Source organism: Panicum hallii, chromosome 9 (genome assembly GCF_002211085.1).
Source record: "Panicum hallii strain FIL2 chromosome 9, PHallii_v3.1, whole genome shotgun sequence".
NCBI lineage: Eukaryota > Viridiplantae > Streptophyta > Magnoliopsida > Poales > Poaceae > Panicum > Panicum hallii.
In genome coordinates, this window is record NC_038050.1 from 14,280,815 (window position 1) to 14,307,179 (window position 26,365).

Below are 26,365 nucleotides of genomic sequence, written 5' to 3' on the forward strand. Positions count from 1 at the left end.
CGTGGGCAATGTTTGCCTACCAAGAAAACACCCCTAAATCAATGGTGGTCTACACTAAGTTTTTTAACGAAATTGCAGCGTTGACCACATGAGATGTTTTACTAAAAAAATATTATGATAATTTTGGTCTCCGCTTGTGTAAAAATCATGTGGTACAAATCCTGCCCTGGATACAGTCATAGGTTGAAAAGGCCTCACATGATGCTCTCCACTCTCCTAATGGCAAAATGGCAAACATATCTGCTGTTTCTAATTGGATTATTATAGTAGTCGTAGTATGGTAGAAGCTTAAGTTGACATTATTCTCTATAGAATTCCTGAAAACTAGCACTGGAATTATCCATTTATTACTGGACTAACATAGACAACTGGAGATAGGTAGGTGTGCTTGGCAGTTTGCACTTTTGAATTTTATAGCAATGTTCACTTGGAAGCACATAGACGCACTATTAACAAAAAAAAAAGAGAGAAAAAACTATGTGTGGGCCACCCACCATGCATGATATAGGATTTGTTTGACCATTTGACCGACAAGTGGAGCCAAGTCAGGGCACTGGTCCCACAATCATGGGCATGTATTTTAAGAGCGAGTTGTTGTTGTTAAGGGTACATGTATGGTTGTTCAACTTATTAAAGATTCCCTAACAATGATGATGGAGGCGCGAAAGAAGCCACCGTTTTTATATTTGCCCACTCAGGAATCTTTTTTAATTTAGAAAATAACGCGTGAGCAGGTGTCATTTGAATGGCGTTGATGGACGACCACCATGTTTGGCAAACTGCCGGGTTTCATGAAGAGAAGATGGGAATTACTGCTTGCATTATCTTTTTTGCGAGGGGATTATTACTGCTTGCATTTGTTGCTCATTGGCTTGCACACGCAAGATTGCAGCCACGCTTCTAGGAGCTGTCACGAGAAACTGGAGAATGATGTGCATGGAGAGGAAACAAATATTCAAAATTAAAGGTGTATACATGCATCCGGAGGATTTTAATTAATTAGTTATTTGAAGCAGTTGTTTAAAGATCAGTGTTGTTCTTCACCCTCAATGCTCGTGTTTGGGCTCTGTAGGTTATCTAGTTAACAGACTGAGGACCACACGAACCTGGTTGGCTTGGTTCTTTACATTGAGTCTTCAAATCAGCATCGACGCTTACATTTACAACTACGTTTTGCCAATCTCAGAACCTGTTAGTCCAATCTATCATAGACGTCGAGTGTATGTAGATCATAAGTGTGTGTGTGTGTGTATGTAGTCTCTACTGCATCTAGAAGAGAAAAATCTCGGTCATTGAAGCTACGAGCAGAATATTAATGCCTCTATTTAATTAATTTGACTCGTGAAGAAGGCTAGATCCAGTCAACTAAGGGTAGTCTTCACAGCTATAGCTGGAGGGCCAATTCATTGGTCATTTGGAGGAAAACATTTTTCTTTGACGTGACGGTGTTGCTTAAAGAAACATGCTCATGTAGCGTGTCCTCTTTGCTGGGAGTATTTGGGAACTTTCTCCTTCCATTTCGGAGCAGGTGGCCGGGTTGGAGTGTCACCTCGAGCTCTTGTAGTTGTACCACTCCTAGCTCGCCACTTCGTATATTTTATATAGCTAGTAAGAGACTAGAAGAAGAAGGAATCTCGCTGGTTTGTTTTTGGCAAAGGGAAAACTATCAGGGGGCAAGACCGTACCCTGACCTCCACGCGTACGCGAAACCCTTTTGTTGCTGCGGCGGCCTTTCGTCGAAGTGGAGCAGCTAAGCCGTGCCGTCCCTGCCCCACGTGTGGGAAAGTAGGAAACGTACGCCGCACCGACAACACCTACACGATAGATGTACCCGCCTACCCGGGGCCATGTAGGAAAACACGAGCTCGAAGTCCGGAGTCCGGACGAGCCCTACTGCCAACCGATCGGTCGGCACCAGCCAGTCGCGGCCAAAACCGATCGCCCCCCGTCCGGGGAGACGCAATCATTTTCCACCGATCTGTCGCCGCCCGCCACGCTACGTACGTGCACGGTGCGCCGTGTAGCTAGGCGACGCACACGCCCTTCGTGGCCTCGTGTGGCTGGACTCAGTGTAATGTGAGGGCGGCTCCAGCCGACCCGAGGCCTCCGCTTGCTTGCTTCAACCACCAACCTTCCCTTCCCTTTCTCGCTCGAGCGCGGCGGCGGCCGTGGCGAACGGCGACGACAAGGTGGACCGGGCTGGGCTGGCGCTGTCGCCCGGCGTCAGCGCCCGCCGCGTACGCCCCGCGTGCCCCGCCCACAGGATGGGCTGGCGCTGGCGGGCAGAGAGACCTCTCCTTTGTTTGCACCTACCTGACCTGACGTCTCCCGCCTCGCCGGCCGACGCCGGAGCAAGAAGGGTCATCCTCACGCTCACTAGGAATCGATCGGCCCAGGCGCCCCGTTGTCCCTCGCGCGTCGCGTCACTGGCGGAGGCGGTGAGCGGCGCGGGTGCTCTCGATCCCCCGGCTCCCCGGCTCCGGAGACGCGCTGCGCCACTAGCTAGGAGGGATGGTAATGATACGATGCGCGCTTCACTTCATCGATGTCGACAGATTGAAGACATCGTGTGGCCAGCTGCCTGCCTATCCGTCAAACAAGCTTCAGCGACACTCCATGCTCCTTTTTCTCTAACTTTTCCTTTTCGGGAAAGGTTTATAGTAGCCACTAACTAAATGCCCTCATAGTGTGTGTGGGGGGGGGGGGGGGGTGGGGGGGGGTGGGGGGGGGATGGAAAATGACCTTGGCCCAGAGACCAGGCCGCTGGTCGGCTGGTTCCGTAAAGTTTTCAAAGCCAACGGACAGCCCAGGCCTGCTACTGAGACGCTGGGCCGGGCCTTCTTAAATGGGCCACCCTGTTGTTTGCCGTTTCATGAGTTTAACCCAGTGCCTCCGAGTTAATAATACCTGCAGCGGTACCTCCAAAAACAAAAAAGTTAATACCTGCAGCGTTCCAAGGTGTGACAGCCAAGAAACGTAACCTTACATTGGCGCTGTTTAGTTCGCGGGCCGTAAACGCAAAAAAACTATAAACGCAAAATTTTCGAAGGAATCTTACTAATTTGAAGTACTAAATGAAGTCTATTTATAAAACTTTTTGCATGAATGGACTGTAAATCGCGAGACGAATCCAATGAACCTACTTAATCCATATTTTGCAACAGTGATGCTACAGTAACCATCCGCTAATTATTGCTTAATCATGGATTAATTAGTATCATTAGATTCGTCTCGCGATTTACAACCCATCTGTGCAAAAAGTTTTATAAATAGACTTCATTTAGTACTTCAAATTGGCAAGATTCTTTTAAAAAAGTTTTTTTTCGTTTACGCGCAACCAACTATACAGGCCCATTATCCTTTTGGCGTATAAATCGAAACCGGCCGTACGTTTATCCAAGGGCACGACCGATTCGATCCACCGTGCACCGTTCATCCAACGAGGCTGACGCCCCCACCCTTTTGCACGCCTGTTTATTTTGTTTGCACTTCCACTCTCTAGGGTTTCTCCCTTTCCTCCATCCGCTCTCGCATCCACAGACTAATACGCTCGCATTCTCCACCATTGGCGCGCGCAGGTGGATCCCTGCGGTGGGGTATTGAAGCGCAGATCAGATCCAGGTGAGTCCCCCTCCCTCCGTGCTCGCATCATCGGATTCCATGGCGTTTTTATTTTTTTGCATTTGTTTCTTGTGGAGATCATCGACGCGAGGAACTGGAATCGGGTATCGGGGGTACTGGAAGCGCAGATCAGATAGGTGAGTTCATGCCCTCCGCACTCCAAATCTCTCTCCATCTCGTCTTTGATTTGAGTGCTTTTTTACACGGAGACACCAGCATCTCGCGGGCTTGGAATACGGTGGTGCCGGGTTTGAACCAGGTGAGCGACACCCTTTCCCCCTGCACCGCGCGAACCACACATCCGAAATCTCTCTCTCGCCACCCATCTCCGTTGATTTGGGAGCTTTTCTGTGCAGAGACGTCGGCAGCTCATGGGGATGAAAAGCGTAGGTTCAGAATCAAGTGAGCGTCCCCCACCCTCTCCCACCACCCTTTTTCACTGCGACTTGGTTTTCTAACCGAGGTTTGTGGCTTCGATCCCTTTTTGATGTGGTTTTGTTGACAGATTCCGACGTACAGAGTTTTGTTGATAGCGGAAGGATCCCTACTAGAGGAAAAAGCGCATAATGTGAGTTAAATTGATCTCCTGCCCCTCCCCTCTATTTTTTCAGCATGTGCTCTGTGATTTTTGCAGCTAGAATTTTTTTTGGCTACATTTTGTTTGTAGTTAGTTGGGGGATGGGGAGAGGTCCAATGACTGAACAGAGAGTGAGTTCTATTGAAATTAAGTTATAGTTTTGTACGGATGAATATTTTTTTCTGTATGTAGCTTACTGAATTTGTTGCTACTCACTTGTACATTTTAGTACTTCCGATAAATAAATTACTGCAAAAGACACTAACAAGGCTGATTTTTGTTAATCACTTTTCGCACATTGTTAGATGATGTGTGGTTCACTTTGTACTTTTGTGTTGTGGCTGATTTTACTGTACTGTACAAAAATGCAAGGAATTTACACAATAGCTCTACATGTGCAGATTTATTTACCTTTTTATTGCCTAGTTAGATGTCCATGTTCATGAAAATGGTGCTGAGGGGGCTGAGTTTGCAGTAGTCTTTACTTGATGCTTGCTATTTAGCCCTCAGCCACACTATCACTAAGTCTCTATTTTTAATGTTTAGTTATTCTTAAAAACGCATATCAATTACAATACCAGGAGTATAGAGGCAGCAACAAGGCCGCGTAACATCAGCCAGTATGTCCTAAAAATAAATCTATCCTCTGGCATTCTTATATGTTCATGCATTTTTATGCGGTGGGTTCTGAATTAGGCAATGACACTTTTTAGGTTCAGGCAACATGCATTTTCATTAGGCAACTTCATTGAATATTCTAACATCTAAAGTATTTTTTACTGTAATTGTAGTATGTGGTTCTGAATTAGGCGATAACACTTTTAGCACAAGGCAAATTCATATGTTTCATTAGGCAACTTAATTGAATCTTCTTTTACAGCTAAAGCATTCTCTGATTTTTTAAATTTTTGTTCAAATATGTGAAGGTTCGAAGAAACAGGGTGTGGAGTCGACTGTTTTCTAATATTTTTGATGCAGTGGGGAGTGGAAAACAGAGAGCCCTAAAGAGGGGTGCACAATAAGGTGAATCTATCTCTCTACCTTTTTTCTTCGATTTTTTCATCTTGCTCTTTTGTTTTGAGTTGTATAATTGAAGCTTGTAATTAGAGAGTGAGATCTTTCATGCACGAAGATTTTGTTTATGGGAGAATTACATGTTTTGTATACTACATAGGTGAGTGACGGGTGAATTTGTGATGTGAGAAGTTTGGATGTCGTGGCTCAGTTAGGATGTTACATTTCATCCACATGCAACAGTATAGGCTACTGCTTTCAGGAAATATGAGAACTAGGCTACTGCTTTCGGGAAATATGAGAACTGAACAGAGCATGAGTAGCAAAAGCAGTATACCACTTGAAACGGAGGGTAGACATAGGACTTCACATGATGCAAGTCAGCATCATATTCACCAATCTTATTTTTGTCACTGTTTTACACTTGTCAAGCCATGAAAGTACTACAACTGCTTTTTCTTTGCTTTGGTTTCGGCACATTATTGTCCATGGTTAGGGAAAGTATTATTCTCATTTAAGCAAAGCAATGTACTTAGGTAGGCAAATTATTATTATTAGTCAGGTAAAGTTTCCAGCATCAACCACTAAACCTACCTTTATGCCCATTGCTTCCTAAGAAAAAATTTCCGCCTCAAAAGTACCTGGATTTTTGAGGGAAAAAAGTTCAGAAAGGCACTCCCCACTTGATAATATTCTGCTCTATTGGAATTGTCTGCATTTGCCGTAATTTCTCTTCTCTGCTTCATGCCGATAGAGATAACATGAGGTCATCACCTCTTCTTTATTGCCTGTAGCAGTTGTTTTGCGTACCATCAGCAACGTCTGTCATCAGCTTGAGCAGGGAAGCAGCCCAGCAATCCAGCAAGGTTTCAGATGTTATTTTTATGCTATAGCGATGTAAATGCTGGTTACATTGTTTAATCATGGTTTGCTTGCTTTTGCCTGTGAATTGAGTAGTTGTTTAATTTATTAAGTACAATGAATTTTAGCTCATGTGCCTTTTGTTCATCTTATTTAACCTGTCAAGTAGAGTTTATTGGTATTTTCTGTAGACGCAGGCAGCTGCAACTTGACTTTATTTAGTGCAATTGAACAACAACGAATATCTTTCCATTCCATTGTTCATTAGACAATAACTTGGCTCTAAATTAGGCAATAATATAGGAGAAATTAGGCAATAATGTTTTCCTATATAGGCAGTAATGTTGGTTCCCATTAAAATTGTTTATATAGGCAATAATAACGGTTTCCAATAAGCAATAATATTATTCTATCTAGGCATAACAGTACACTTCATGACGCAATTTTGTTTGAATACCTCACAATTCATTTTTTTATTGGTTGCCTTCAGTAAATAGTTGACATAAAACTACCAACAGATGCTAAGGTAAGCAAATTCTTCAGCCTACTAGTTAAGAGTTTTTTTGGCCTCCATTACTTACGTAGTTGAATATTCTCTGATTTTTGTCATTTTTTATCATCACATTGCAGGTTACCAGAGTATTGAATATGAATGCTTATTGGAAGGCATTTTGAGTAATTAGAAGCAAATATTTTAGCAGTTGGGGAGTATATATTTGAGTACATTTTGCAGTTCTGATTCAGATAGTTCTGCAATGAAAAATTGTAGGCACCTAAATAGATAACTTTGCAGGTCTGAGAACTACGCTCTAAGACGCATGATGATGCATGACATTTATGTGTTCTTTTTTCCAGAGGGTTGATGCTGTGTGTTCTTGAAATGCCTGACTCTTTTTGTCTGTTGCGTGATATTTGTGCTCTAAGATGCCTGTTGATATTGTTTATTGTTTGCCGAAATCACATACCCTCTGATGAGTGATGCCTGATTAATGCTTTGTGTTAATTCTAAATTGCTCGGGTGAAAAAAAATCAAATCTCCTAGGTAGTGAACTGATTGATGTGTACGATGTGTTTATGCTTCTGGGCAATTTAGAGCACGCGGCGTGCCCAAGTAAGTGGGCCCGGGAGGTTTTGCTTTTGGGACACGCGATCAATGTTGGTTGGCACAAGAAGGAGGGTAAGGGTGTGTTCGTTTTCTACCCTCTAAATTTTAGATTCATCACATCAAAGAGAATTTTATCATTTAGAAGTATTAAATAAAGTCTAATTATAAAATTTTTTGCACAGATGGATGCTAATTCACGGGACAAATTTAATGAGCCTAATTAATCCATAATTTGCTACAGTGATACTACAGTAATCATCCGCTAATCATGCACTAATATACCTTATTAGATTCGTCTCGCGAATTAGCCCTGGGGTTCTGTAATTAGTTTTGTAATTAGACTTTATTTAATACTTCTAAATGATAAGATTCTCTTTGATGTGACCCCTCTAAACTTTAGACCTCAGGAAACGAACACACTAAGGGCCCGTTCGTTTCCAGCCCTCTAAATTTTAGACCCATCACATCAAAGAGAATCTTGCTATTTAAAAATATTAAATAAAATCTGTTTATAAAACTTTTTGCACAGCTGGGTGCTAATTCGCGAGACAAATTTAATAAGCCTAATTAATCCATAATTTGCAACAGTGATGCTACAGTAATCATCCGCTAATCATGGACTAATATACCTCATTAGATTCGTTTCGCGAATTAGCACTGGGGTTCTGCAATTAGTTTTATAATTAGACTTTATTTAATACTTATAAATAATAAGATTCTCTTTGATGTGACCCCTCTAAACTTTAGAACCCAGGAAACGAACACACCCTAAGTCCGGAAGCAACAAAAGAGGAAAGAGGCAGTTTATTTTTTTTTCCAAAAATAGTACGGCCGTATGGAAGTATGTTTTTACGGCAGTTAGCCGGGTCCTAAATCAAAAGGATTTTGCACATCTTGCACGATCACCAAGTCCAATCCACCATTTCAAGCTCGGGGACACGACGCGCCCACTCTCTCATCTAGGCTCTACCAAACTCGTCCATCATCACCCTATGAGGAGAAAATCGTAAAATGAGGACCGGAACTTCACTTGGCCGCCGCCGGCACATCTTTCACCGTGTTGCTCGTCGTCTACCACCACACTTGCTTCTAGAAAATAATAAGGCCGGTGCGTACCCTCACCGGCCGGTGAACGCGCTCTTCGCCGTCCTCGGCATGTAGTCGAAGCTATCCTCGCTCTTGTTCTCCGGCCGCGGCGAGCCCTTGGCGCCGAGGAGCGGCGCCGAGTCCTTCTCGATCATCTGCAGCATTACGTCCAAGCCACCGTGATCACCTCTAGGCTCTCCAAAAACCTCCGGATTTTTACAGTTTCACAGACGAAAATTTTACAATGTGATGCGCTCATCAACTAGAGTTACCTGGGCGGCGACCGGGAGCGAGATGGCGGCCTCGGTCTTCTTCCGGCTCTCGGCGACGGAGTAGTAGGAGTAGAGACCCATGCCGAAGATGGCGATGAGGATGCCGGCCACGTTGCGGGCACTGAAGGGGTCCCTGAGGATGATGTAGCCGAAGGAGAGCACCAGGCACGTCTTGAGGTGGCCCAGCACCTGGTACGTCACGGGGGACGTCGTGCCGATCACCAGGAACGTGCTGAAGTTGACGCACACCGCGATCGAGCACGACAGCACGATGAACGCCTGCATAGCGGCACGATTGGTCAGCTTATTGCAACTCGCAGCTCATGCCATGCCGGTCTCTTCAGTAGGCGAGAGCCGTGTTGGTCTCTGACGACAGCAATGAGCTACAGCTGCTACTTACCACGACCTCGACGGTGTAGTTGAAGGCGAAGACGTCGCGCTTTGTCAGGAGCTTGTCGACGAACGGGCCGGTGACGAGCAGCACGGCGGACTGGTACGGCGACGACTGGTACAGCAGCTGCGTCGAGGACACCTTCAGCCTCCTCTGGATTTGGTTGGTCAGCTTTGTTCAACACTAGGGTTAAGGACGACAAATCGACAATCTAGGGTGTGGATACGCAGGGTGGTGCATGAAAGACTGTAAGATCTACTAGCGGCCAGCTTGAGCTGCTTCTGAGCGAGTTCATGTGGGAACAGTAAGCACAAGGATACAATCTGTCCGACGCATGTCGCGGCGATGGTGAGCACGGCGATGATGGAGCCGAGGAGATTGAGCTGGAGGTCCGTGACCGACGCTATGCCGACTCCCAGGAGCAGGACCATGAGGGAGGCCTTGATGCTCTGGCTGAAAGGCTCAAGATTGTCAAGCATGAGAGCAGTTCATCTTTTCATCGACTCAAAATTTGCACAGGAACAGCGTACAAATTGTGCCAAAATGGATGGTGTCAAGGAATCTGAGGACGACCTGAACTTCTTGTTCAGAAAGATGGTTTCCAAGACGATGGTGAAGGGTATGATGGCCAACTTGGTCATCTGTTGCAAGAAACAATCAATGATAAATTCAGAGGCAAGAAGAGAGCACTTTGGTTTCAGCAAGTAGTAGTGTAGCCGGTGCATGCTTGCCTGGTAGAAGCCAACAGAGTTGAATCCGAGGCAGAGGTTGAGGAGGCCAATGGAGATGCCATTGAGCAACCCAAAGGAGATGACCGTCCGCGCGTCGATAGGCTTGGGCTCGAAGAAGCGCAGCCGCTGCGCAACATACAGCGTGAAGAAGGTCACCATCAAGTGCCAGCTCGTCAGCGTCGTCGCTGCGTTGTACCCGTCACACGAAGAAAACATTCAGAAACTTCAGGTGCAAGCACGAAAACAGCAATCGACAAAAAGTTCCGAAAGCAGGTGCGCTCACCGAAGAAGAAGCCGAGGGTGCTGATGAGGTACTTGTTGCAGATGACGATGGCGACGGACGAGGTGACCGAGAGGCTCAGCGCGCCGGCGACGCCCATCCGGGAGCCCGCGCCGTCCGACATCTCCTTCCCCTCCCCGCCGGCGGCCGGCGACTTCCCTGCTGGTGCGGAAGCAGCCATGAGCTAGCGGCTTACAGCGGGCGATCCCTAGATATGCTGTGAACCTCGATGCCTCTCCCCGTCAGGGTACGCGCGCGCACGTGTTGAGCTCGCTCGGCTGGGCGGGGAGCGTTGACCTTGCCGCGGCGGGCGGAGCGGCGGCGACCCCGAGGGCCGGCGAGCTCGGGCATTAATGCGGTCACGCGGACGTGTGTCAGTGTGGATCACAAAGAAAACGCAAGGTGGTGTGGTGCCCCGTTTGGACCGTGCGCGAATCGAATCGAAGTTAGGCGACTGTTCATCCCATTTTCTCAGTTTCTCACAGCCGGCGAGATGGTTCGTGCATCCCTTCAAGAATCGATCGTGGACCTGGTTGTTCTGAATGGCACATGAATGCTGCCGTGCAACAAAAAGGAGGGTGACCTGTGCCAAATCATTGGTGCTTCGGCTTAGGTGGTCGGCTTAGATTAGTTGCGAGAAGACAACCGGAAGAAGGCCAGCTTCAAGCAGTAGGTCCGTAGCCACCTCCAGTATTTTGCGGTAATCTGAGGCGAGTCTGCCTACGCATTAGGTGTCTGGTCAATGACTCGCGCTACTCGTCTGCCAGTCACATCAGCATGTAGTGGCACGCACCAATATGGGGTCCAGCGATGTTGCTTCTAGACTTTTGTTCATCCAGAGGGAGACGCCAGACGGCAATCCAGCCGTAGTACACTCACCAAGGTTGTTAGTCAGCTAGCACAAAGTCGACATGGTAACTGGTACAGTAACCCCGTAGCATCACAAATTAACTACTGAACATAGACGATGTTCTCACAACTTCAAAAGAAGCAGCAGCAGCAGCAGCAGGACGAGCAATTGATTAGTCCTTGCTGCAGTACCGGAAGCATTTCCAAAGAGATCTGGGGATGCTAATTAAGGCCGGGCATAGCCCTCTCTCCTGCCATGATCCTCGGCCATGTGACTGATTTGCTTGCTCCGAGAGGAGAAGAGACTTTTGCTTCAAAAAAAAAAAAGAAGAAGAAGAGAGGAGGCAGGTCAAAGAGAGCCCGGCGGAATCCGGGTGGATCTCCAGTGTTGAGAGTTGAGACTGGGCAGGGCGTGCGTGCACGAGGTGGAGCCCCCGGCGCCGGTCGATGCGCACGGTGTCAGAGAAGCTTCCATTGCCCCCAGATACCCGTGCAATGTGCAGGCTGCAGGGCAACTACTCCCTGGGCTACCCGACGGAAGTTGGAGGTAACAGAACAGCAGGCCAGCAGCAGCATTTGCAGGTTCCAGTAGGGAGGGACCATAACGCTTCCTGCAGCGCCTCCACGAAACTCATGCGTCCCTCCGTTCAGTCCTAAACGTTGCCTTCACAAAGAGTGCTGAGAACACGGGATATTTTCCCACCGCCGACGGCGACGTCTGCCCGGAATTAGGCGGCCGGCGGCGCACGGAGAAGGGACGAGGATGGCACGGGCCCCACAAAGGACCAGCAGGGACCTCCGGCCAATCACTACCGCACTGGTCACTGGTCAGGGTTCCCTACGTTTGGTTTGACTACCAACAAGGCACGCCTACCGGCCTATTTGTGAGCAGAATCCCTAGTCTCGTTAGCAGCATTTGGGAAGTTTTCAGAGAGAAAAGACCAGCTTCTGGCTTCTATTAGCATCGGTCCGGACTGCTTAGCTAATGAGATGATGCGCGCAGGATTAAGTTCGTTCAGCCTGGATCATTGTGGAAACAAAAAAAAATTGAGCGTTTGGTTACCAGCTCCCATAACCTGCTCTGGATATGTATGCACATGCACCTAGAAGATATACATACATCGCCCACAAACACACTACGCCCCAGTACCATACCGCAAAAATCATAATCTACTACCACTACCAGTAATAATGTGCTCTTTCTTTTTTTTGGGAAATTGATGAGCAATGCGTTACTGAAACGCGACGAGCTTGTACATGGCGGCCGCCATGACGAGACCAAGGGCGCTGGAACGGACAGACAGAGGTTAAAGCACGCGCCCGTAAACGAAGGCGCCGGGCGGACGCTACCGGCCGCAGGCCATGGCTGTCCAACCCGAGGTAGGACGATCGGACGCAGAATTTCTTGTCGAACAGCAGCTAATCTTGATTCCCAACGATGAAAATTAAACAAACAGACGAGCAAACCTGCCGAGAAACAAACGGAACGGCCAGAGCCGGAGCGCGTGATCCGGAAGACAGAGCTGCGCGGGAGAGGGGGGGGACGGGGAGGCGGGGAGGGAGAGGGATCGTAACGTACGCACCTGTCGCGGCCTTGGAGGATCCCTTTATTTGCTTGTGTATCTATCCGCGCGCGGTCCTTCTTCCCGGCAAGCCCTCGACCGATCGGATCTCCTGGCGAGGGAGGAGAAGGGAGGGCGGGCGAGAGGCGAATAGTCGTCGGCTCTTCTCGTCTCCTCCGCGGAGGGAGGGGGGCGCAGAGAGGGAACCGCGGGTTTTTGGTCGCGATTGATTTCCCCGTGTGTTTTGTGTGGAATTGGAGGGGTGGCTGGTGGAGGAGGAGGAGATGGGAAGAGGCGGAGGCGGGGAGGTCCTGGAGAGAATGGAGGGTAGGTGGCGAACTGCTCAAGCGCCCGCCGTCGCTCGCATGATCGCAGCGCCTCGCCGTGGTGCCCCACCCGCTTCTCCCTCCCTTCCCTGCCTCTCCCTCCGAGGCGTGGGCCCGGATCCTGGGGCACCGGTGCAGGGGCCCATTTGCCGCGGGGCCCATCTGCGTTTTGCTGGCGGCGGAGATTGATGATGAGCAGATACTGGTTTCGTTTCAAAACCGTTTTGTATAGCTAGTGCCCACGTCACTAAAAATCGATTGTGGCGCAAAACCACAACCGTCGGCGTAAACAAGCCGATGAATTAAGCCTGTCCGGTTTGGTTGGGTTGAGGTGAAACACTCATGACTTTGAATTAGAGCCTTAAAGGGCCAGAAACACAGTTGGACACGTTGAAGGGCCAAGAATCAGCTTGTTCCTACTTAGGCTGGTGCCAATGGGGGACGATACCGCCCCACTGTCGCCCCAGCCCAGGCGAGAGGCAGACGAGAGGAAGAGAGAAGGCGGTAGCACTACCGCCGGGCAAGAGCGGGCGCTATCGCCTCGCTCTCGCCCGCGTTGGCAGGCGGTAGGCAGGCGATAGGCGGACGGTAGCGAGGCGGTGCGCTGGCGTCGGGCGAGAGTGGTGGGGCGGGAGTGACGTGGCGCGTTTCTATTGGTCCACGTGGAGGTTGAAATAATTAAATTTGGAAAAGAAAAGCTAACGTGGAGAAGAGAGAAATGAGAGCTGACACTATAGCCTGTGCATTGGAGGGGTGGGGTGAGAGTAAGGCAAAAGTGAGGGTGAAAGGTGACGCGACAGGGCGATATCTCCTCCCGCCACTGGACTCAGCCTTAAAATACAGACCATTGGCGACAAAAAAAAAAGATGTTGAACATGGACACCGAGCTGCCACTCCAAAGAACCACGTGCAGAAGAGGAAGGTTTCTTAGAGCTTAGTTACAAGATCCAAATACTTTTCCTGAAAATTTAAAAAGATGAGCAGCATGTTATGCGTACTGACTACGAACAATACAAAAATCAGTCGGTGCAGCCGCCTCCATAGTCCATAGCATCTGCTCCTTCCTGGCGACTAGCAAAGTAGCGGTACGTCTTCAATCAGCTCATGCCATGCATTTTTCTGGCTTTATCTTCTTCTTTTTGCGGGTAATTCCTGGCTTTATCAGAGCCGGGTACTATATTTTAGTCGCTGCTGCTCCTTGCCGAGTCCGTGCGGAACGTGGCTGGTACAAAGCGTACCAATGATTTACTCCGTGCCTTGCTGGCTCGCAGGGAAAGCTAAGCTGCTGGAGGATTGGCTCACCACAACTGATGTTAGGTTGGAGGCCGTTGTTTCACCGGCGTCACGTCACGTACTACGCGGCTGGCAAAGCTCGCGCCGCAGCCCAATCGCGCCCCGACGAGCGCCCGGCACGACCACGACGGCGTCCGTTCCGACGACCACGTCCAAGGAAAAGTTTGAGTAGATGACTACATGAGCCTGTGCCAGCCTTCTCTGTTCGTCGATCGTCATTAGGATGAAAACGACTGCCGCTGAGCTTTCTGCACGGAGACATTGGAAAAAGAAGGGACGAGCGGGGGTGAACCGAGCTGAAGTGCAGACCTGTCAGAGCTCAGATCGAGCGCCCAACCTCGGAAGCCTGGGCAACCTGAATTTCTCATTGGTTTCGCCCATAATTAAGCGCAATGGTTCGGCAGCCTTAGGCCTAACAGCAAAGGTCAACCGTTGACTGATGCTAGGAGAGAAACATTTCCAGTAGCCAAACCTAGACTGCGACATCGGCCAATGCTAAGGTACAGGAAATATTTCCAACGCGAAAACTCTAACCTCCCTCCCAATATATTCCCGTCCAGATACGCCGTCGCAACCAGAGATGCACAACTAGGAATGCAAGTAGGTACCCAATGGTATTTTATAGATCAACTAAAAGTTTATTTCTTCTCCTAAATTAATTACACACAATGTTATTGTAGTTCATTTTATCAAATTTTTTTATCGACTCAATGACCCAAAACACTTGCATCCCTACTCGCAAGTCAAGATAAGGGGAATTTGTTCGGTTCACATCAACAGGATGGCATCAAGACTCAGGAAGATCAAAGCACAAGAATACACATGGTCTCGTGGAATAATCAGACCAAAAGAACAAGAGTTACAGGCACGCCCCACTGCGCCAGTGTCCCTTACGCCTTAACAGATCAGTCTTGTACAGGTTCGCGGTCGCTGCGCTTAACGGATCAGCCTCATCGGTTCCACATTGCGCACTAATGATACAACAGCAGCAACCTTTGCTGTTATGTACATTTTTCTTATTAGGGGAAAAAGAATCTCAACTGGACTTGAGGAGCGGGATCTCAAGTAGGAGGCTCATCTTGCTTGTTCTTCTGGTACACAGTTTCTAGGCACTCCTTGGCTCGGTGAACCTTTGATTGGAGGTAAAAGCTCCCAGATTTGGCGTTTCTTTCAAACAAGTTATCGTACCGCTGCATAGCAGATTGCAATCAGAGCTGTGTGTGCGAATAATAGCAAGTCTGCATGAGAGGAAAGTTGAAGATAAGCAAAGTAGCAGACCTGTACGATCTCTTCCCAGGTTGAATTCTCTGATACACCCAGTATCTGCCTCGCTTCCTGCTCGGTCATTGTTTTACTGGCTCTACGGATATTATTTATTGCCTCATGGGCCACACCAGTCTTATTTGCATCTGACAAAATATATGAGGAAACAAAAACAAGGAGATGCATAGTTAAGTCTCGCTCTTTTCTGGAATAATAATTCAGTGAATAGCAAAATAATTGTCCGGAAGGTAACATCCATTCAATAAAGACTCGCTGTAGAAGGAAAGCATTGGTGTGATTGTGATGCTAAGATGATGCTGAAGGCACCGTCCTGTGCTGTTATCATGTCCATGAGTCGATCTAGCTAATAAATGAGTACAGTGCCACTAGCTACCTTATGTTGAGTCTTCATGTACAAGACCTAAATGAAAGATTGCAATTTTTTTGTGAAATTTAGTGAATGATGTATTGATGTGTAGCAGGCAGCAATCATAGAACAATTTGCCTGTTTCAAGACCCCAGGTAGTGTTACACCTGATAGCACCTCACCCGGTCAACCCCCTCCCCACCCCCCCCCCCCCCCCCGGTCACTACAGGAAGCATGTGGGGTTTCATTCACTAATCAATATAAGCCAGATAATTACAATTTACAAGTCCTTATAAAAACATCTTTTATATCTTCTTTTTTTCCTTACAAATCACCTGACTCAGTGAAAGAATTTTCTGCGTATTATAAGCCATTGAACTTATGGAACATCTGTTCAGAGGGCATTCAGTAGACAACAAAGGAACGTATAGTTTCCTAAATCAGGTTCTCGATTCTGTACGTTCTTACAAGGCATCAAGAGAAATTCAAGGGTTGTTTTTAAACACTATTCCCTATGTTGCTATGAAATCTCTGTAAATACTTAAATTGTTGAGGATATATGTTGGCTAACATCATCTATCAACATAAACAAGAATCCATAGGATACGGTGCACGGTTTCTTTTAAGTCAATTAAACAAAGTTGTCGTGACAGTTCCTTTTCCATTGGATAGATATAGTTCAGATCCCTTACCCGATTGCTAGAACATAAGCGAAATCAATACACAAGTTTCACACCAAGGCAAGCCACACTGTATCACTATATCTAGGGCACTGAGCACAGCCAGCATAAGTGTTGGCAGTTCAAATGTGTTTGGTATACATAGGTTGCTTCAGGCTACACGCTGAAGCACAATCATCTTTGGCATATCAGTAGAAATCAGGAATCTTACAGTTTAAGGCATGAAAATCAAGGGTCAAACACTTACTGATGAACAAAATCATGATATAGAAATGGCTGCAAGCTAAGATAAACAGAGATCTGTCTTATCTTCATTGGACCAAAAATATTGGACAAGAATAAAACTAGGTATATTGATTGTCGGGGAAACAAATGATAATTTTGTGTTTTACTGCCTGAGTGATGATGAATCAGGTTTCATAAAAATGAATGGCCGATAAAGTTCTTAACTTACTGGAATCATGAAAAGTAACCCATATGCTTTTATCTAGAAAAGGAACAGGAGCTGGCAGAGACTATATGCGGGTCATGAAGAAGCTCATGGCAGCAGAACTTACTATCAAGTGCTTTACGATATGCCTGAAGCATAGCTCTTCCTATAATCGTAGAGCCCATGACAATCAGGTTTGCAATAAGCTTCCCAGCCTGAAAATGAAAAGAAAAAACATGTAAATGAGCAGCAAAATATGTGTATATCATGCGTTTATGTATGCATCTTCTTTCAGGGAGGGTACTACTCTGAATCTACCCAGCATTATGTGGAGATACCTAGCTTTGCTCAAAAACTATTATTGTTGCCATGACCTTTCAGAACCTAAAACTACACCATGAAACAAGGCAGGCCCTAGACCCACACTGGTAAGACAGTTGGTGGCTTTTAAGGCATTCGGGTGTTTAATTTCAGGAGCATCTGATAAATTTTCCCAAGCTTTTCATGTGACATTTTAGCCTGTTTAGATGGTGAATGCATCAGCCCTTATGTTCCCCTACTACCTAGTCAGTTGAGCAGTAATCTAAAGCATGTTTCCGACACATTGTCTAATCCAGAACTCCGAAACACTCCATCGCTATTTGATGGAAACCTTATAGACTAGAAACATGGCATGAAATTATACGTAGTAGCATAATAGCATATTCTTCTATCCTGACATGTACCAAAATGCGCGATCACAGCACCCGCGCACATCAGGCCCAGACGACCGCCAGAAATTCGAGCGGGCAGGCACCAATTCGCAACCTGACGGCTTCAAATCACGCGAAAGCCAGCGCTAACCCCAACGGGGGCAAAGAAACGACGGATCGCAGCTCTTCTTGACCCAACGAGGCGACCGCGCGCGAGATTGAAAACGAAACATGGGGGGTAGTTCTCTACAGCCCGTCGCATGCAGGGGCACCGCGCGAGGAGAAGATCGAGGTGCGCAGGGGAGGGAGGAGGGGACTGACCATGGTGGCTCCAACGGGGGATGCGATCCAAGCCGCGGCGCAGCTGCCGGAGAGACGCCGAGAGGGGGGGGGGGGAGGGGAGGTTCGCGATTGGTTCGTTTCGTGCTGGGCTGATTTGATCGGGAGGAGACAGAAGGTTCGAGAAGGGGCGAGAGGCCGTCGCTCGCTCAACCCGGCCCGGCCTAGTCCAGGTCCAGGTACTCTGGTGGCCTCAGCTTGGTAATTTTTTGTATGGGCCGCCGGTCCAGTTCATTGCAGCCCTTTCAGGTTTCCTCTCACGGGCCGCAACCTGGCGCCGCCGAAGTGACACCGCGCCAGCCCACACCTAAACAGGCTAAAATTTCACACCTGAGAATCGGAGGGCAAACAAAATCTATTCTGCTCTGCCGCAGTGCTGCAGCTGCCAGCCTATTTCTGCTCTGCTTGGTCCATTTCGCTCTGCATGACTGCATCAAAGGGCAAACAAAGCTACTCCACACAACACAGGCGCACAGCTGTGGCTACGTCCTCTGTAGTCTGTTCAAAATGTAACGTGTTTTAGTTTTGTCCTGATACAGGATTCTCAGGTTTCATGGCAAGTTCAAGTTGTAACTGTAGCTGCTATTTACAGCCAAGGTCTCGACGGAACACTATTCCCTTTCCAAGGGCAGGGTGCAAGTGTGCAACATTACAAAGGAAGAAAAAAGAAAGGTCTGCAAAAAAAGGAGTTCTGATCCAAAAGATCTGCACTGCATTGTATAACACACTTGCTGCGCTGCTGTAGTCAATCGAATCCAGCATCTTGAAACTAACATACATAGGCAGGCACTAGCTGCTAATACTACCAGACCATACAGCAGGGGCGGGGAGGAACCGGTCAAGTCCTTTGCACTGCTACAGCATCGCACCCCAGTGGAAGCAAACACAGGGCCACCATCATATACAAACGAACACTCCAAACCGATCTGCGTCGAGTTAAAAAGGGGAAAAGAATTAAAGTCCCAATCTGACGGCTAGCTAAGCAGCTGCTGCTTCTTCTTCTTCCTTCAGCGATCAAATGGTTCCAATCGCCTGCCCCGTTCTCGACGATTGCTTCAGGCGCCGCCGCCGTAGCCGCGTCAGTAGCCTAGGTGGCCCATCTCCCAGTTGAGCGTGGACGCCACCCTGTCGTGGTACGGCACGTACTCCTGCGCGATCGAAAACCCGACACGTCAGCATGCCTGCGAATTCATCAGCGAGAGGAAACAGGGCGGCGGCCGGGCGGCCGTGCGCGTCCGTCTTCGCCACGCACCTCGAGCTTGTCCATGAGCTCCTGCGCGGTGGGCGCGAGCACGATGATGCGGCGGGCGCTGGGGTTGATGAACCCCTCCTCCACGGCCTTGTCGATGAAGGTCAGCAGCGCGTTGTAGTAGCCGTCCACGTTCAGCAGCCCGACCTGCAAGGAGACGCGCGCGGCCCACCCGTCAGTCGGATCGAGCGAAAAATTCAGACGATCGGGGAGAACCTGCAGTCGCCTATCGTCCGTAGGAATTACCGGCTTGTCGTGGATGCCCAGCTGCGCCCACGTGATGACCTCGAGCAGCTCCTCCAGCGTCCCGTACCCTCCTGCACGCACGCGTTGATCGACGTCAGGTTCGGTTCGGTTCGGTACAGTCTGCAGGACGGGCGGTCACTCTCGGCTCGACACGCCGGCGCCCGGCGAACAGCCAGCGTACGCTCCCTGCTCCAATTATTGGGCTAGGCCACAGTGCGCGCCACGAGTGGCACGAGCCACTGTGCTAGCTGGGGTAGCAGTAGCCTCCGGTGACGCTCTACCCCACTGTGCTGCGTAGCTGTAAGCCTGTCTGAGCGCAGGTGGCATGTTTCTTTGTTTGGCGGTGCCACGTAGCCCTACCGGTGGATGTGCAATTGTGCACGTCGCCGCCTGATCCCCGTGACCGTGAGATCTACCGGCACTCGTAGCAGGCTAGCAGCAGCAGCAAAGTCAAAAATCGGTTGCTGCAAGCACAGCGTGGCTCTCACTCTCAGGCTCTGCGAGTGAGCGAGTTGCTCGGGACTGGGTGGGTGGCTCACCGGGCAGGGCGATGAATGCGTCGGACTGGCGCGCCATCTCCGCCTTCCTCTGGTGCATGTCGGCCACCGGGCGCACCTCCCCGACCGTCTCGCCGCTGATCTGCAGAGATGAAAAAGAGGAAACGATTTCACCTCCTGGTCAGATACGATTTTACCGTGAGTGCTGCAAGGGGAGTGGTGATCTCTGATCTGCATGCGAAAAGGAAAAAAAAAAGAGAAATCTTTGTTGCTGCCATGCTAATGATGCCTGCTGGCCTGGTCTACGTTCGGGGGAATGGGGGCGGTATGATTGTGCTCGGAGGGAGCAGAAAATGACCCTCTTGACCGTTTGGGAACGGTAAAAGGACGTAGCAGGAGCTGGGCAGTGGGCACCTACTAATAACTGCTACTAGGAAGAGGAGCACGCCAAGGCCACGGAGCACAGAGCACACATGACGTGCTCGAGTGAATGGCCACTGGACCAACGGGTAAATTGTAGTATCCTACAGCAAAGCTAGTAAAAAAGTTAGTACACCGTTCCTGAAGCTGGAATTCGATCGAGGTCACTGGCACATGTTCAAGCCACCGGACCTTTGGGGGATGGCCGGATAGATGGTGCCACGGCAGGACTTTTGGGGGAAAAGCAAATGGGCAATTGTTTATCCTCACGCCAAGACCTGGGATTCGTGCCGAAAAGCACGTAGGACTAGCAGCACGTACGACCGGCTCCCGATCGGCCGATTTGTTTTGTGCCCCAAGCGCCATGTCCCCCGGGACTCCAGCACGGGGCGCCCGGAGCCCAAACTCCCAAGCCCCATTTGATAACCACTTGCACGCTGCCCCTGAAGCACTAGAACGTGAGCGCGTGGTCATGATTTGGATGGGTTTGGGGCCGGCGCCGGCCAGGAGGCGCTGTGCGCGCTGCACTGCCACACCTTATCACTCACTGACAGGCCATCTCGATGGACAGTGGAAATTCAGAGGCACGCTTGTCAGAGTGGTTGTGGTAGTACATCCAAGTAGAACGTCTAGCAGTTTGGCATTTTTTTTGACGGGTTGTTTTTTTGAAGTAATTTTTTTACTGGTTGTACGTATCAGATTTGGCGATCAAGCAAGCAGGTGTGAGTGTGTGACATGGAAAGGGTAGTGGAGGGGAGGGCAGGTAGGCAGACAGGACGTACCTCCGGTGTCATGAGCGTCTTGGGAATGACACTGCGCGTGGACAGCAACATGAGAAAAAGGAACCGATCAGCACAGGAAACCGGCCAAGCCACACACACACACACGCCCACGCGGAGCAAAACATTCTTCTGGGGATGAGGGCTCCTCCATCCACGGCAAGTGCTTACCCGATGACGTGGCGGCCGCCGTCGTACACGGCCTGGGAGACGAGCCCCATCAGCCCGATGCTGCCGCCGCCGTACACCAGGTCGATGCTCCGCGCCACCTGCACACCAAGCACACGCCGTCGTCCGTCAGTTTACCGCGCGCGCGTGGGTTACAAACTTCTCGGGAAGTCATCATAAATAAAATGAAAAAACTTCATGCGCGAGTCGTGTCGCGTGGGCGGCTGCGACCGACCGTTCCCCGGCGCGGTCCGCGCAGGCGGACGGGACCGCGCGCTCGGGGTCGGGGTGGCTGCTCCGCACCTGGGCACTGCGCCACTGGCTCACTGCCTGCCTGGTGAGCTGGTGGCTCGTGGCTCATTTATTGTGGACCCGTGAATGCGGTAGGGCCGCCGGCTCGGAACGGCACGGCGCGGCGCGACGACTGCCGGTGCCGGTGCCAGGCCACGAGGCGAGCCCCGAGCGCGCCCGCGCCACTGCTGCCGACTCGCCACGCGCGGGGCGGGACGGCGCAGGGGACGACGCAGCAGGCACGGCGGCGCGGGGGGGGGGGGGGGGGGAACTCCCTCCCAAATTGGGAGGAGAAGGGAGGAGCAGCGGCAGGGCGGCGCCCCAGAGGCACAGGACCGTGCCGATCTCTGCGTTGTGTCGGGTCATGGGCAAAAGCTGGAGACGCGGCCTGCGCATGGCGTACGGGGGCGGCGGACGGACGGAAGCGGAAAGAAGAGGAGGAGGGATCTGCCGAAAGTGCAGGTGCAGCAGCCGGCTTCGCTCTTACTACTTGCAAGTGCAGAGTAGCTTGCTGGTGGTTGCTGCTGCAGCTGAATTTTGCATTGGAGCTACTGTGCAGGTGTGTGTGCACTGCAGTATATAAGAGGGGTCATGTTCGTGTACTAGCTAATCTACCTGAGAACGAAGGTGAGGCTATAGCTGCAACTTGCTAATGAAGTGCACCTAGCTAGTACTTGACTACTTGGGGGCACGGTGTGAGCTACACAGGGTGGGTTGAGTGAGTTACCAGCTCGTTGCCGAGCTCAATGGCGGCGTCATGGTAGCTCCGCTTCTTGCCCTGGCTGCTGCCGCAGAAGACGCAGATCCTCTTGAACCTCGACTGCCTCATCGTCATGGCTGCTACCTCCCTCTCTTATCACACTCCCTCTTCTTCCTCTTCTTCCTCCTCACTAGCTACTCGGTCTGCCTCGCTCCCGTCGCTGCTGCCGCGGCGAGGTGGCGCACGGGGTCACTGTGCCGCTGGCTATAGCTAGTGCAGGCGAGAAGCGCGCACTACAAGGGTGTGGTGTGGCCTCGCTCTCCTTGCTGCAGCCGATGCCCGGCGCCGAGTGCGCCACCACGGCTTATATAAAAGTGGGGGCGAGGAGAGAGCAAGCCCCGGGGGGTCGGGGTGGCAGTACGAGTGGAGAAAGAAATTAGAAATGCATGCACATGGAGGAAAGGAGGCGAGGGGAAAACGCTCCGGCGCCCACCCAAGGGCCAGGGCCAGGCCCGGCCCCGCGAGCGACGCTGCCGGCCGGCCGGCCGGCCGGCTTAGCTTTCCGGTGAAATGGACGGGCTGGCTGGCCGGGGGGTATTGACGGCTGACTCACCTTATCTGTTTTGCCGGTGTGAATAGCGTCCGTCAAGGCGAAAGGCGTGTGGGTCATCTACCTTTTGCTGCTGCTGATGCTGCTAGATAGGTCGTTTTTAGGAAAAGCAAATTAAAGCATGGGGTACAGCAGACCCGTCTGCTGATTAGCGCCTCTCTTTTCGTGGAGGTGCTGTGTGTTGACTAGTGTTTAATTTGCTCCAAGGTTTTGAGATGAGCAGTGCGTGTGTTCTTTTCCTTCTCTCATCGGATCCCAGTTCTACCACAACGCAAGATGCTGGAACCGAACGCGATAAGATGCTCCTTTTTTTGCCATGAATGGATGAAAGATTGTATGGATTTTCAAACAAAGACAATGCGAAATTAACAAAGACAATTTGTGTGGTTGTTAGCTTATGTACAATACCTATCAAGAGTTATCCAAGGGTCTATTTGGAGGAGCTAAAATTGAGTGCTAAACTTTAACATATATTAGCACTTATATATACATGCTAAAAATTTTAAACTCCTCATTAGCACTCCCGTTTGGATAGACTAGTGCTAAAGTTTAGCATTTCACCGATTAGCACTTGGATCTGAACAGATGAACAGATAGAACCTTATCCGCTTCCCATGGAGCGCAATTGGCGCCTCTCATTTATACTTTGGCATGTGCGAGCATGGATCCAAATAGACAACCATCTTGTCCGCACGCTCATAAGTTGGCCAAAATGACATGCTTGCGAGTGAATGCAGCGCCAGATTTTCGTTTCCATTTAGACGCCGTCGTTTTTGTTTTCTCGAACCCTCATTGGCACAGAAATTCCACGATGATGATTACGTGCAGCATGTGCGCGGAAACTTAGAGCAGAGCAGCAAATGGGCTGAGACGGACAGATCGTCGCAAGGTCCCCGAGCTGCTTTCAGTGCGGAAGCGACTCGCACGTTCCCGTCACGTCCCCTGCGCCCGATGGTCGTTAGCCTCCGCACAGTGCGCACGCCGCGTGCGCTGCTCCCAAATTTGGCTACTGCTGCCTCGGTGCCCCTCTCGTCCTTCCCCCCAAAATCACAGAAGGGGATAAAATTCAGGTAAGAAGTTTAAAGTTCTTTCTTCAAAAAAAAAGTTTAAAGTTGATGGTTACATGTTCAGAGTCCCAAGTTGCCTAAGTGCAAATTAAGATGAGTTTTTCTTTGCAAACCCAAGCTGACGCATTTGTGTTCCGATTCTCAATGATAGTACTACAAGTTAAGGTTTTGTCTTTGAATTTTCTATTATAACTCGCAAAAGGAAAATCTAGTATAAAGAGGTGTCAATAAGCATGCAAAAAACATGGATGTTCAAAGCAGTGAGTTGGCTGTCTCAGCTTCGAAGACCACTTTTAAGTTGACACAAAAAGTACTATTCTGTCCTAACCTAGACTACTTGTTTGCTGTTGCTTCTGCCTCTCGATCTAAACCCAAACGGAACGGGCTTAGCCCACGCCATCATGAACAAAGCCCGAGATTGTTGGAACGGCCGGTGCAAACATGAATGCCGTCAGCCTCCGGCATGACAGCCATCCCATGCTCTGGTGAGCGAGCCATCTCCCCACGCGGGAGGATCGAAGGAGAAGGAGCCGCCGCGCGCGCGAGACAGCCTCGGGACATCCGGCATCGGCGCCGGGCGAACGCGGCACGCACGCCCACGACCGCGAAACGCGCGCCCCCGCGTGCGAGCCCATCTGCCTGCCCGCGCCGGCGCGGCACGCGGGCCGACGCGCTCGCCCAACCCCTGGCCATGCCGTACGTCGCGCGAGCAGGGGCCTGGCCGCCTGGGAGCCTGGAGAGAGCGAGCTACGAGTAGTAGGCAGGTAGCAACCCCAACCGCACGCGTGCGCGGCCACGGCCGGCACGGCGGGATGGGCGCGCGCCGCGCGGCGGCCGGGAGGACTAATGGGGCTCCGTGCGGGACTGCCGCCGGTCGCGTTCGAGTCCGCGCCACGCCCAGGCGCGCCGGCCAGTACGGGTACGGCGGGGGGAGGTACGCCCTCTGCGGCAGTTTCGGACGCGCGTGGCGCGCGGCTCGCGGGCCGGTCGGCGGCCGGCCCGGCGTCCGTGTGTGCGGCGCCGTCCTGGATGTACCGCCTCGCCGCGCCACCGGGGCGGCCGGCATCTATCCTATCCACCTCTCTCCCACACAGTACATGGGTGCCTGATCGAGGCAGCCAGGCGGCCGTGGACAGACGCCGAGATGCGTGTGCGGTCGGAGTGGGGCTGATTGGTGACGTGTTGGTGCTGTACGTGCCCCTGCACATCGTCACTGCCACTTCAGTTGGATCTAACCCCCCGCTAGCTTACTGTTTACCTCTGCACATGTGGACATTTTCACATCTCCGGAGCCCGTTCTGTTAGACCCGCGGCACGCTTCCTCCGGCCGGAGCGCCGTGCCGCACGCTTGCCGCTGCCGGTGGCAGCAAGCAACCCGGCCCTGCTCGGCTCGACCGGCCGCCTGGCACGGTGACCCCCAGGCCGGGCATCTACCCCCTCGGGTTCGGCGGCCTCACCCGTACGCTGCCGGGCGAGAGCATCAGTATTCAGTACAGCAGAGCAGAGTGCCATTTCTTCTACAAGCCCGGTTTAGTTTCCTTAGGCTATGTTTGGATCCAAGGGCAAATGGCAAAATGGCAAATGGTAAAATTTTTCTCCTGTCACATCAGATGTTTGGACGCTAATTAGAAGTATTAAATATAGTTTAATTAAAAAACTAATTACATAGATGAGGACTAAATGACGAGACGAATCTATTAAGCCTAATTAATCCATAATTAGCAAAATTACGGTAGCATTTGCCCTTTTGCACTTTGGGGTGTTTGGATCCAAAAGTGCAAAAAAAGTGCAAAAGAGCAAAATTTTTGCTCTTTCTCTTTCTCTTGGATCCAAACAGGCCCTTAGTTTATTTCGAGTCAAAAAAAGGGGGAGCAAATCAGTCTGATCACATCATCAGAAAAAAAAAGCGGAACTGAACTCTGCGCGGTCCTTATTGCGACCGATCGATCATCCATCACACGACCTTTTATTTAACAAGAAAAAACAGAGAGCTTTGCCCATCACATGATCTAATTATCCAATCAGTGGGAGTAATTAAAATAGATAACCACGGCCGGGCACGGCAGGATCAGATACACCGGAAACAAAAGGCAGGACCCCCCCGCCTTTAGCAGCTCCGCCTCCGCTCGCTTTAACAGTCGAGATATCCTCCTGAATTTCTTCTGATCGATCGCCCCCGCCAAATCCTAACAGCCCCGCCCGGCCCCCTCTGCCGCGCCTGCGCCAGGCTCACGCGTCGTCGCAGGTGCTCTGATCCACCACTCCAACAACAAAGGCGCCCGCCTCCTCTCCGAATTCCGAGACAGGCAGGCAGGCAGGCAAACAGACATGCTCCTGCAATGCTCCAGGCACCACCTGCGGAAAGCCGAGCCTTTTCGCTCTCGGTTCCCGGCGAGCGGCGGCAATTTTAAACGACGGCCTAGCGTTCGCGCAGGCGCAGGGCCGAGGCGCGGGCGATGATGGGCTAGCTGACGGGCCCTCGGGGTCAGGACGTCGCGGCACGCCCTGACACCCCCGGATTTGACCGCGGTTTGACCGGCCGGCTCCGCTTCACCGCGTGCGGTGCCTACGGCTTCGACAGAGCATGCAGCACCCACCC

At 50.6% G+C, this 26,365-nt stretch overlaps 3 protein-coding genes and 1 long non-coding RNA gene across 8 annotated transcripts; 1 reads left to right on the forward strand and 3 right to left on the reverse strand.

Moving 5' to 3' along the window:
- The first annotated feature begins 3,456 nt into the window (after nucleotides 1-3,456).
- LOC112877334 lies at nucleotides 3,457-6,954 on the forward strand. 3 transcript variants are annotated; one of them, XR_003225470.1, is made up of 7 exons: nucleotides 3,457-3,621; nucleotides 3,699-3,758; nucleotides 3,838-3,880; nucleotides 3,978-4,023; nucleotides 4,127-4,189; nucleotides 5,125-5,221; nucleotides 6,010-6,954. It is a non-coding gene; the product is annotated as an uncharacterized LOC112877334 (long non-coding RNA). The 3 variants fall into 3 exon arrangements; XR_003225469.1 differs by having other exon boundaries at nucleotides 3,459-3,621; nucleotides 3,699-3,880; nucleotides 6,007-6,954; XR_003225468.1 differs by having other exon boundaries at nucleotides 3,462-3,621; nucleotides 3,699-3,880.
- A 1,010-nt stretch (nucleotides 6,955-7,964) lies between these two features.
- LOC112877114 (UDP-xylose transporter 1-like) lies at nucleotides 7,965-12,702 on the reverse strand. 3 transcript variants are annotated; one of them, XM_025941324.1, is made up of 9 exons: nucleotides 12,371-12,702; nucleotides 9,942-10,097; nucleotides 9,659-9,843; nucleotides 9,501-9,568; nucleotides 9,248-9,380; nucleotides 8,937-9,098; nucleotides 8,537-8,815; nucleotides 8,295-8,419; nucleotides 7,965-8,168 (listed from the first exon to the last, which is right to left on the reverse strand). In XM_025941324.1, exons 2-8 carry the CDS (start codon nucleotides 10,060-10,062, stop codon nucleotides 8,297-8,299), a joined length of 1,071 nt encoding a protein of 356 aa, XP_025797109.1. In that variant the 5' UTR covers nucleotides 10,063-10,097; nucleotides 12,371-12,702; the 3' UTR covers nucleotides 7,965-8,168; nucleotides 8,295-8,296. The 3 variants fall into 3 exon arrangements, with proteins under 3 accessions (XP_025797109.1, XP_025797108.1, XP_025797107.1); XM_025941323.1 differs by having other exon boundaries at nucleotides 7,965-8,419; nucleotides 9,942-10,100; nucleotides 12,371-12,699; XM_025941322.1 differs by having other exon boundaries at nucleotides 7,965-8,419; nucleotides 12,371-12,698.
- Nucleotides 12,703-14,765: 2,063 nt separating this feature from the next.
- On the reverse strand, nucleotides 14,766-17,878 carry LOC112877117 (mitochondrial import inner membrane translocase subunit PAM16 like 2-like). The gene is made up of 4 exons (XM_025941326.1): nucleotides 17,722-17,878; nucleotides 16,836-16,923; nucleotides 15,247-15,377; nucleotides 14,766-15,158 (listed from the first exon to the last, which is right to left on the reverse strand). Exons 1-4 carry the CDS (start codon nucleotides 17,722-17,724, stop codon nucleotides 15,030-15,032), a joined length of 351 nt encoding a protein of 116 aa, XP_025797111.1. The 5' UTR covers nucleotides 17,725-17,878; the 3' UTR covers nucleotides 14,766-15,029.
- A 550-nt stretch (nucleotides 17,879-18,428) lies between these two features.
- On the reverse strand, nucleotides 18,429-22,526 carry LOC112877116 (probable cytokinin riboside 5'-monophosphate phosphoribohydrolase LOGL10). The gene is made up of 7 exons (XM_025941325.1): nucleotides 22,117-22,526; nucleotides 21,102-21,199; nucleotides 20,934-20,964; nucleotides 19,774-19,873; nucleotides 19,235-19,305; nucleotides 18,992-19,135; nucleotides 18,429-18,887 (listed from the first exon to the last, which is right to left on the reverse strand). The coding sequence occupies exons 1-7, from the start codon at nucleotides 22,222-22,224 to the stop codon at nucleotides 18,819-18,821; spliced, it is 621 nt and encodes a 206-aa protein (XP_025797110.1). The 5' UTR covers nucleotides 22,225-22,526; the 3' UTR covers nucleotides 18,429-18,818.
- Nucleotides 22,527-26,365: the final 3,839 nt, after the last annotated feature.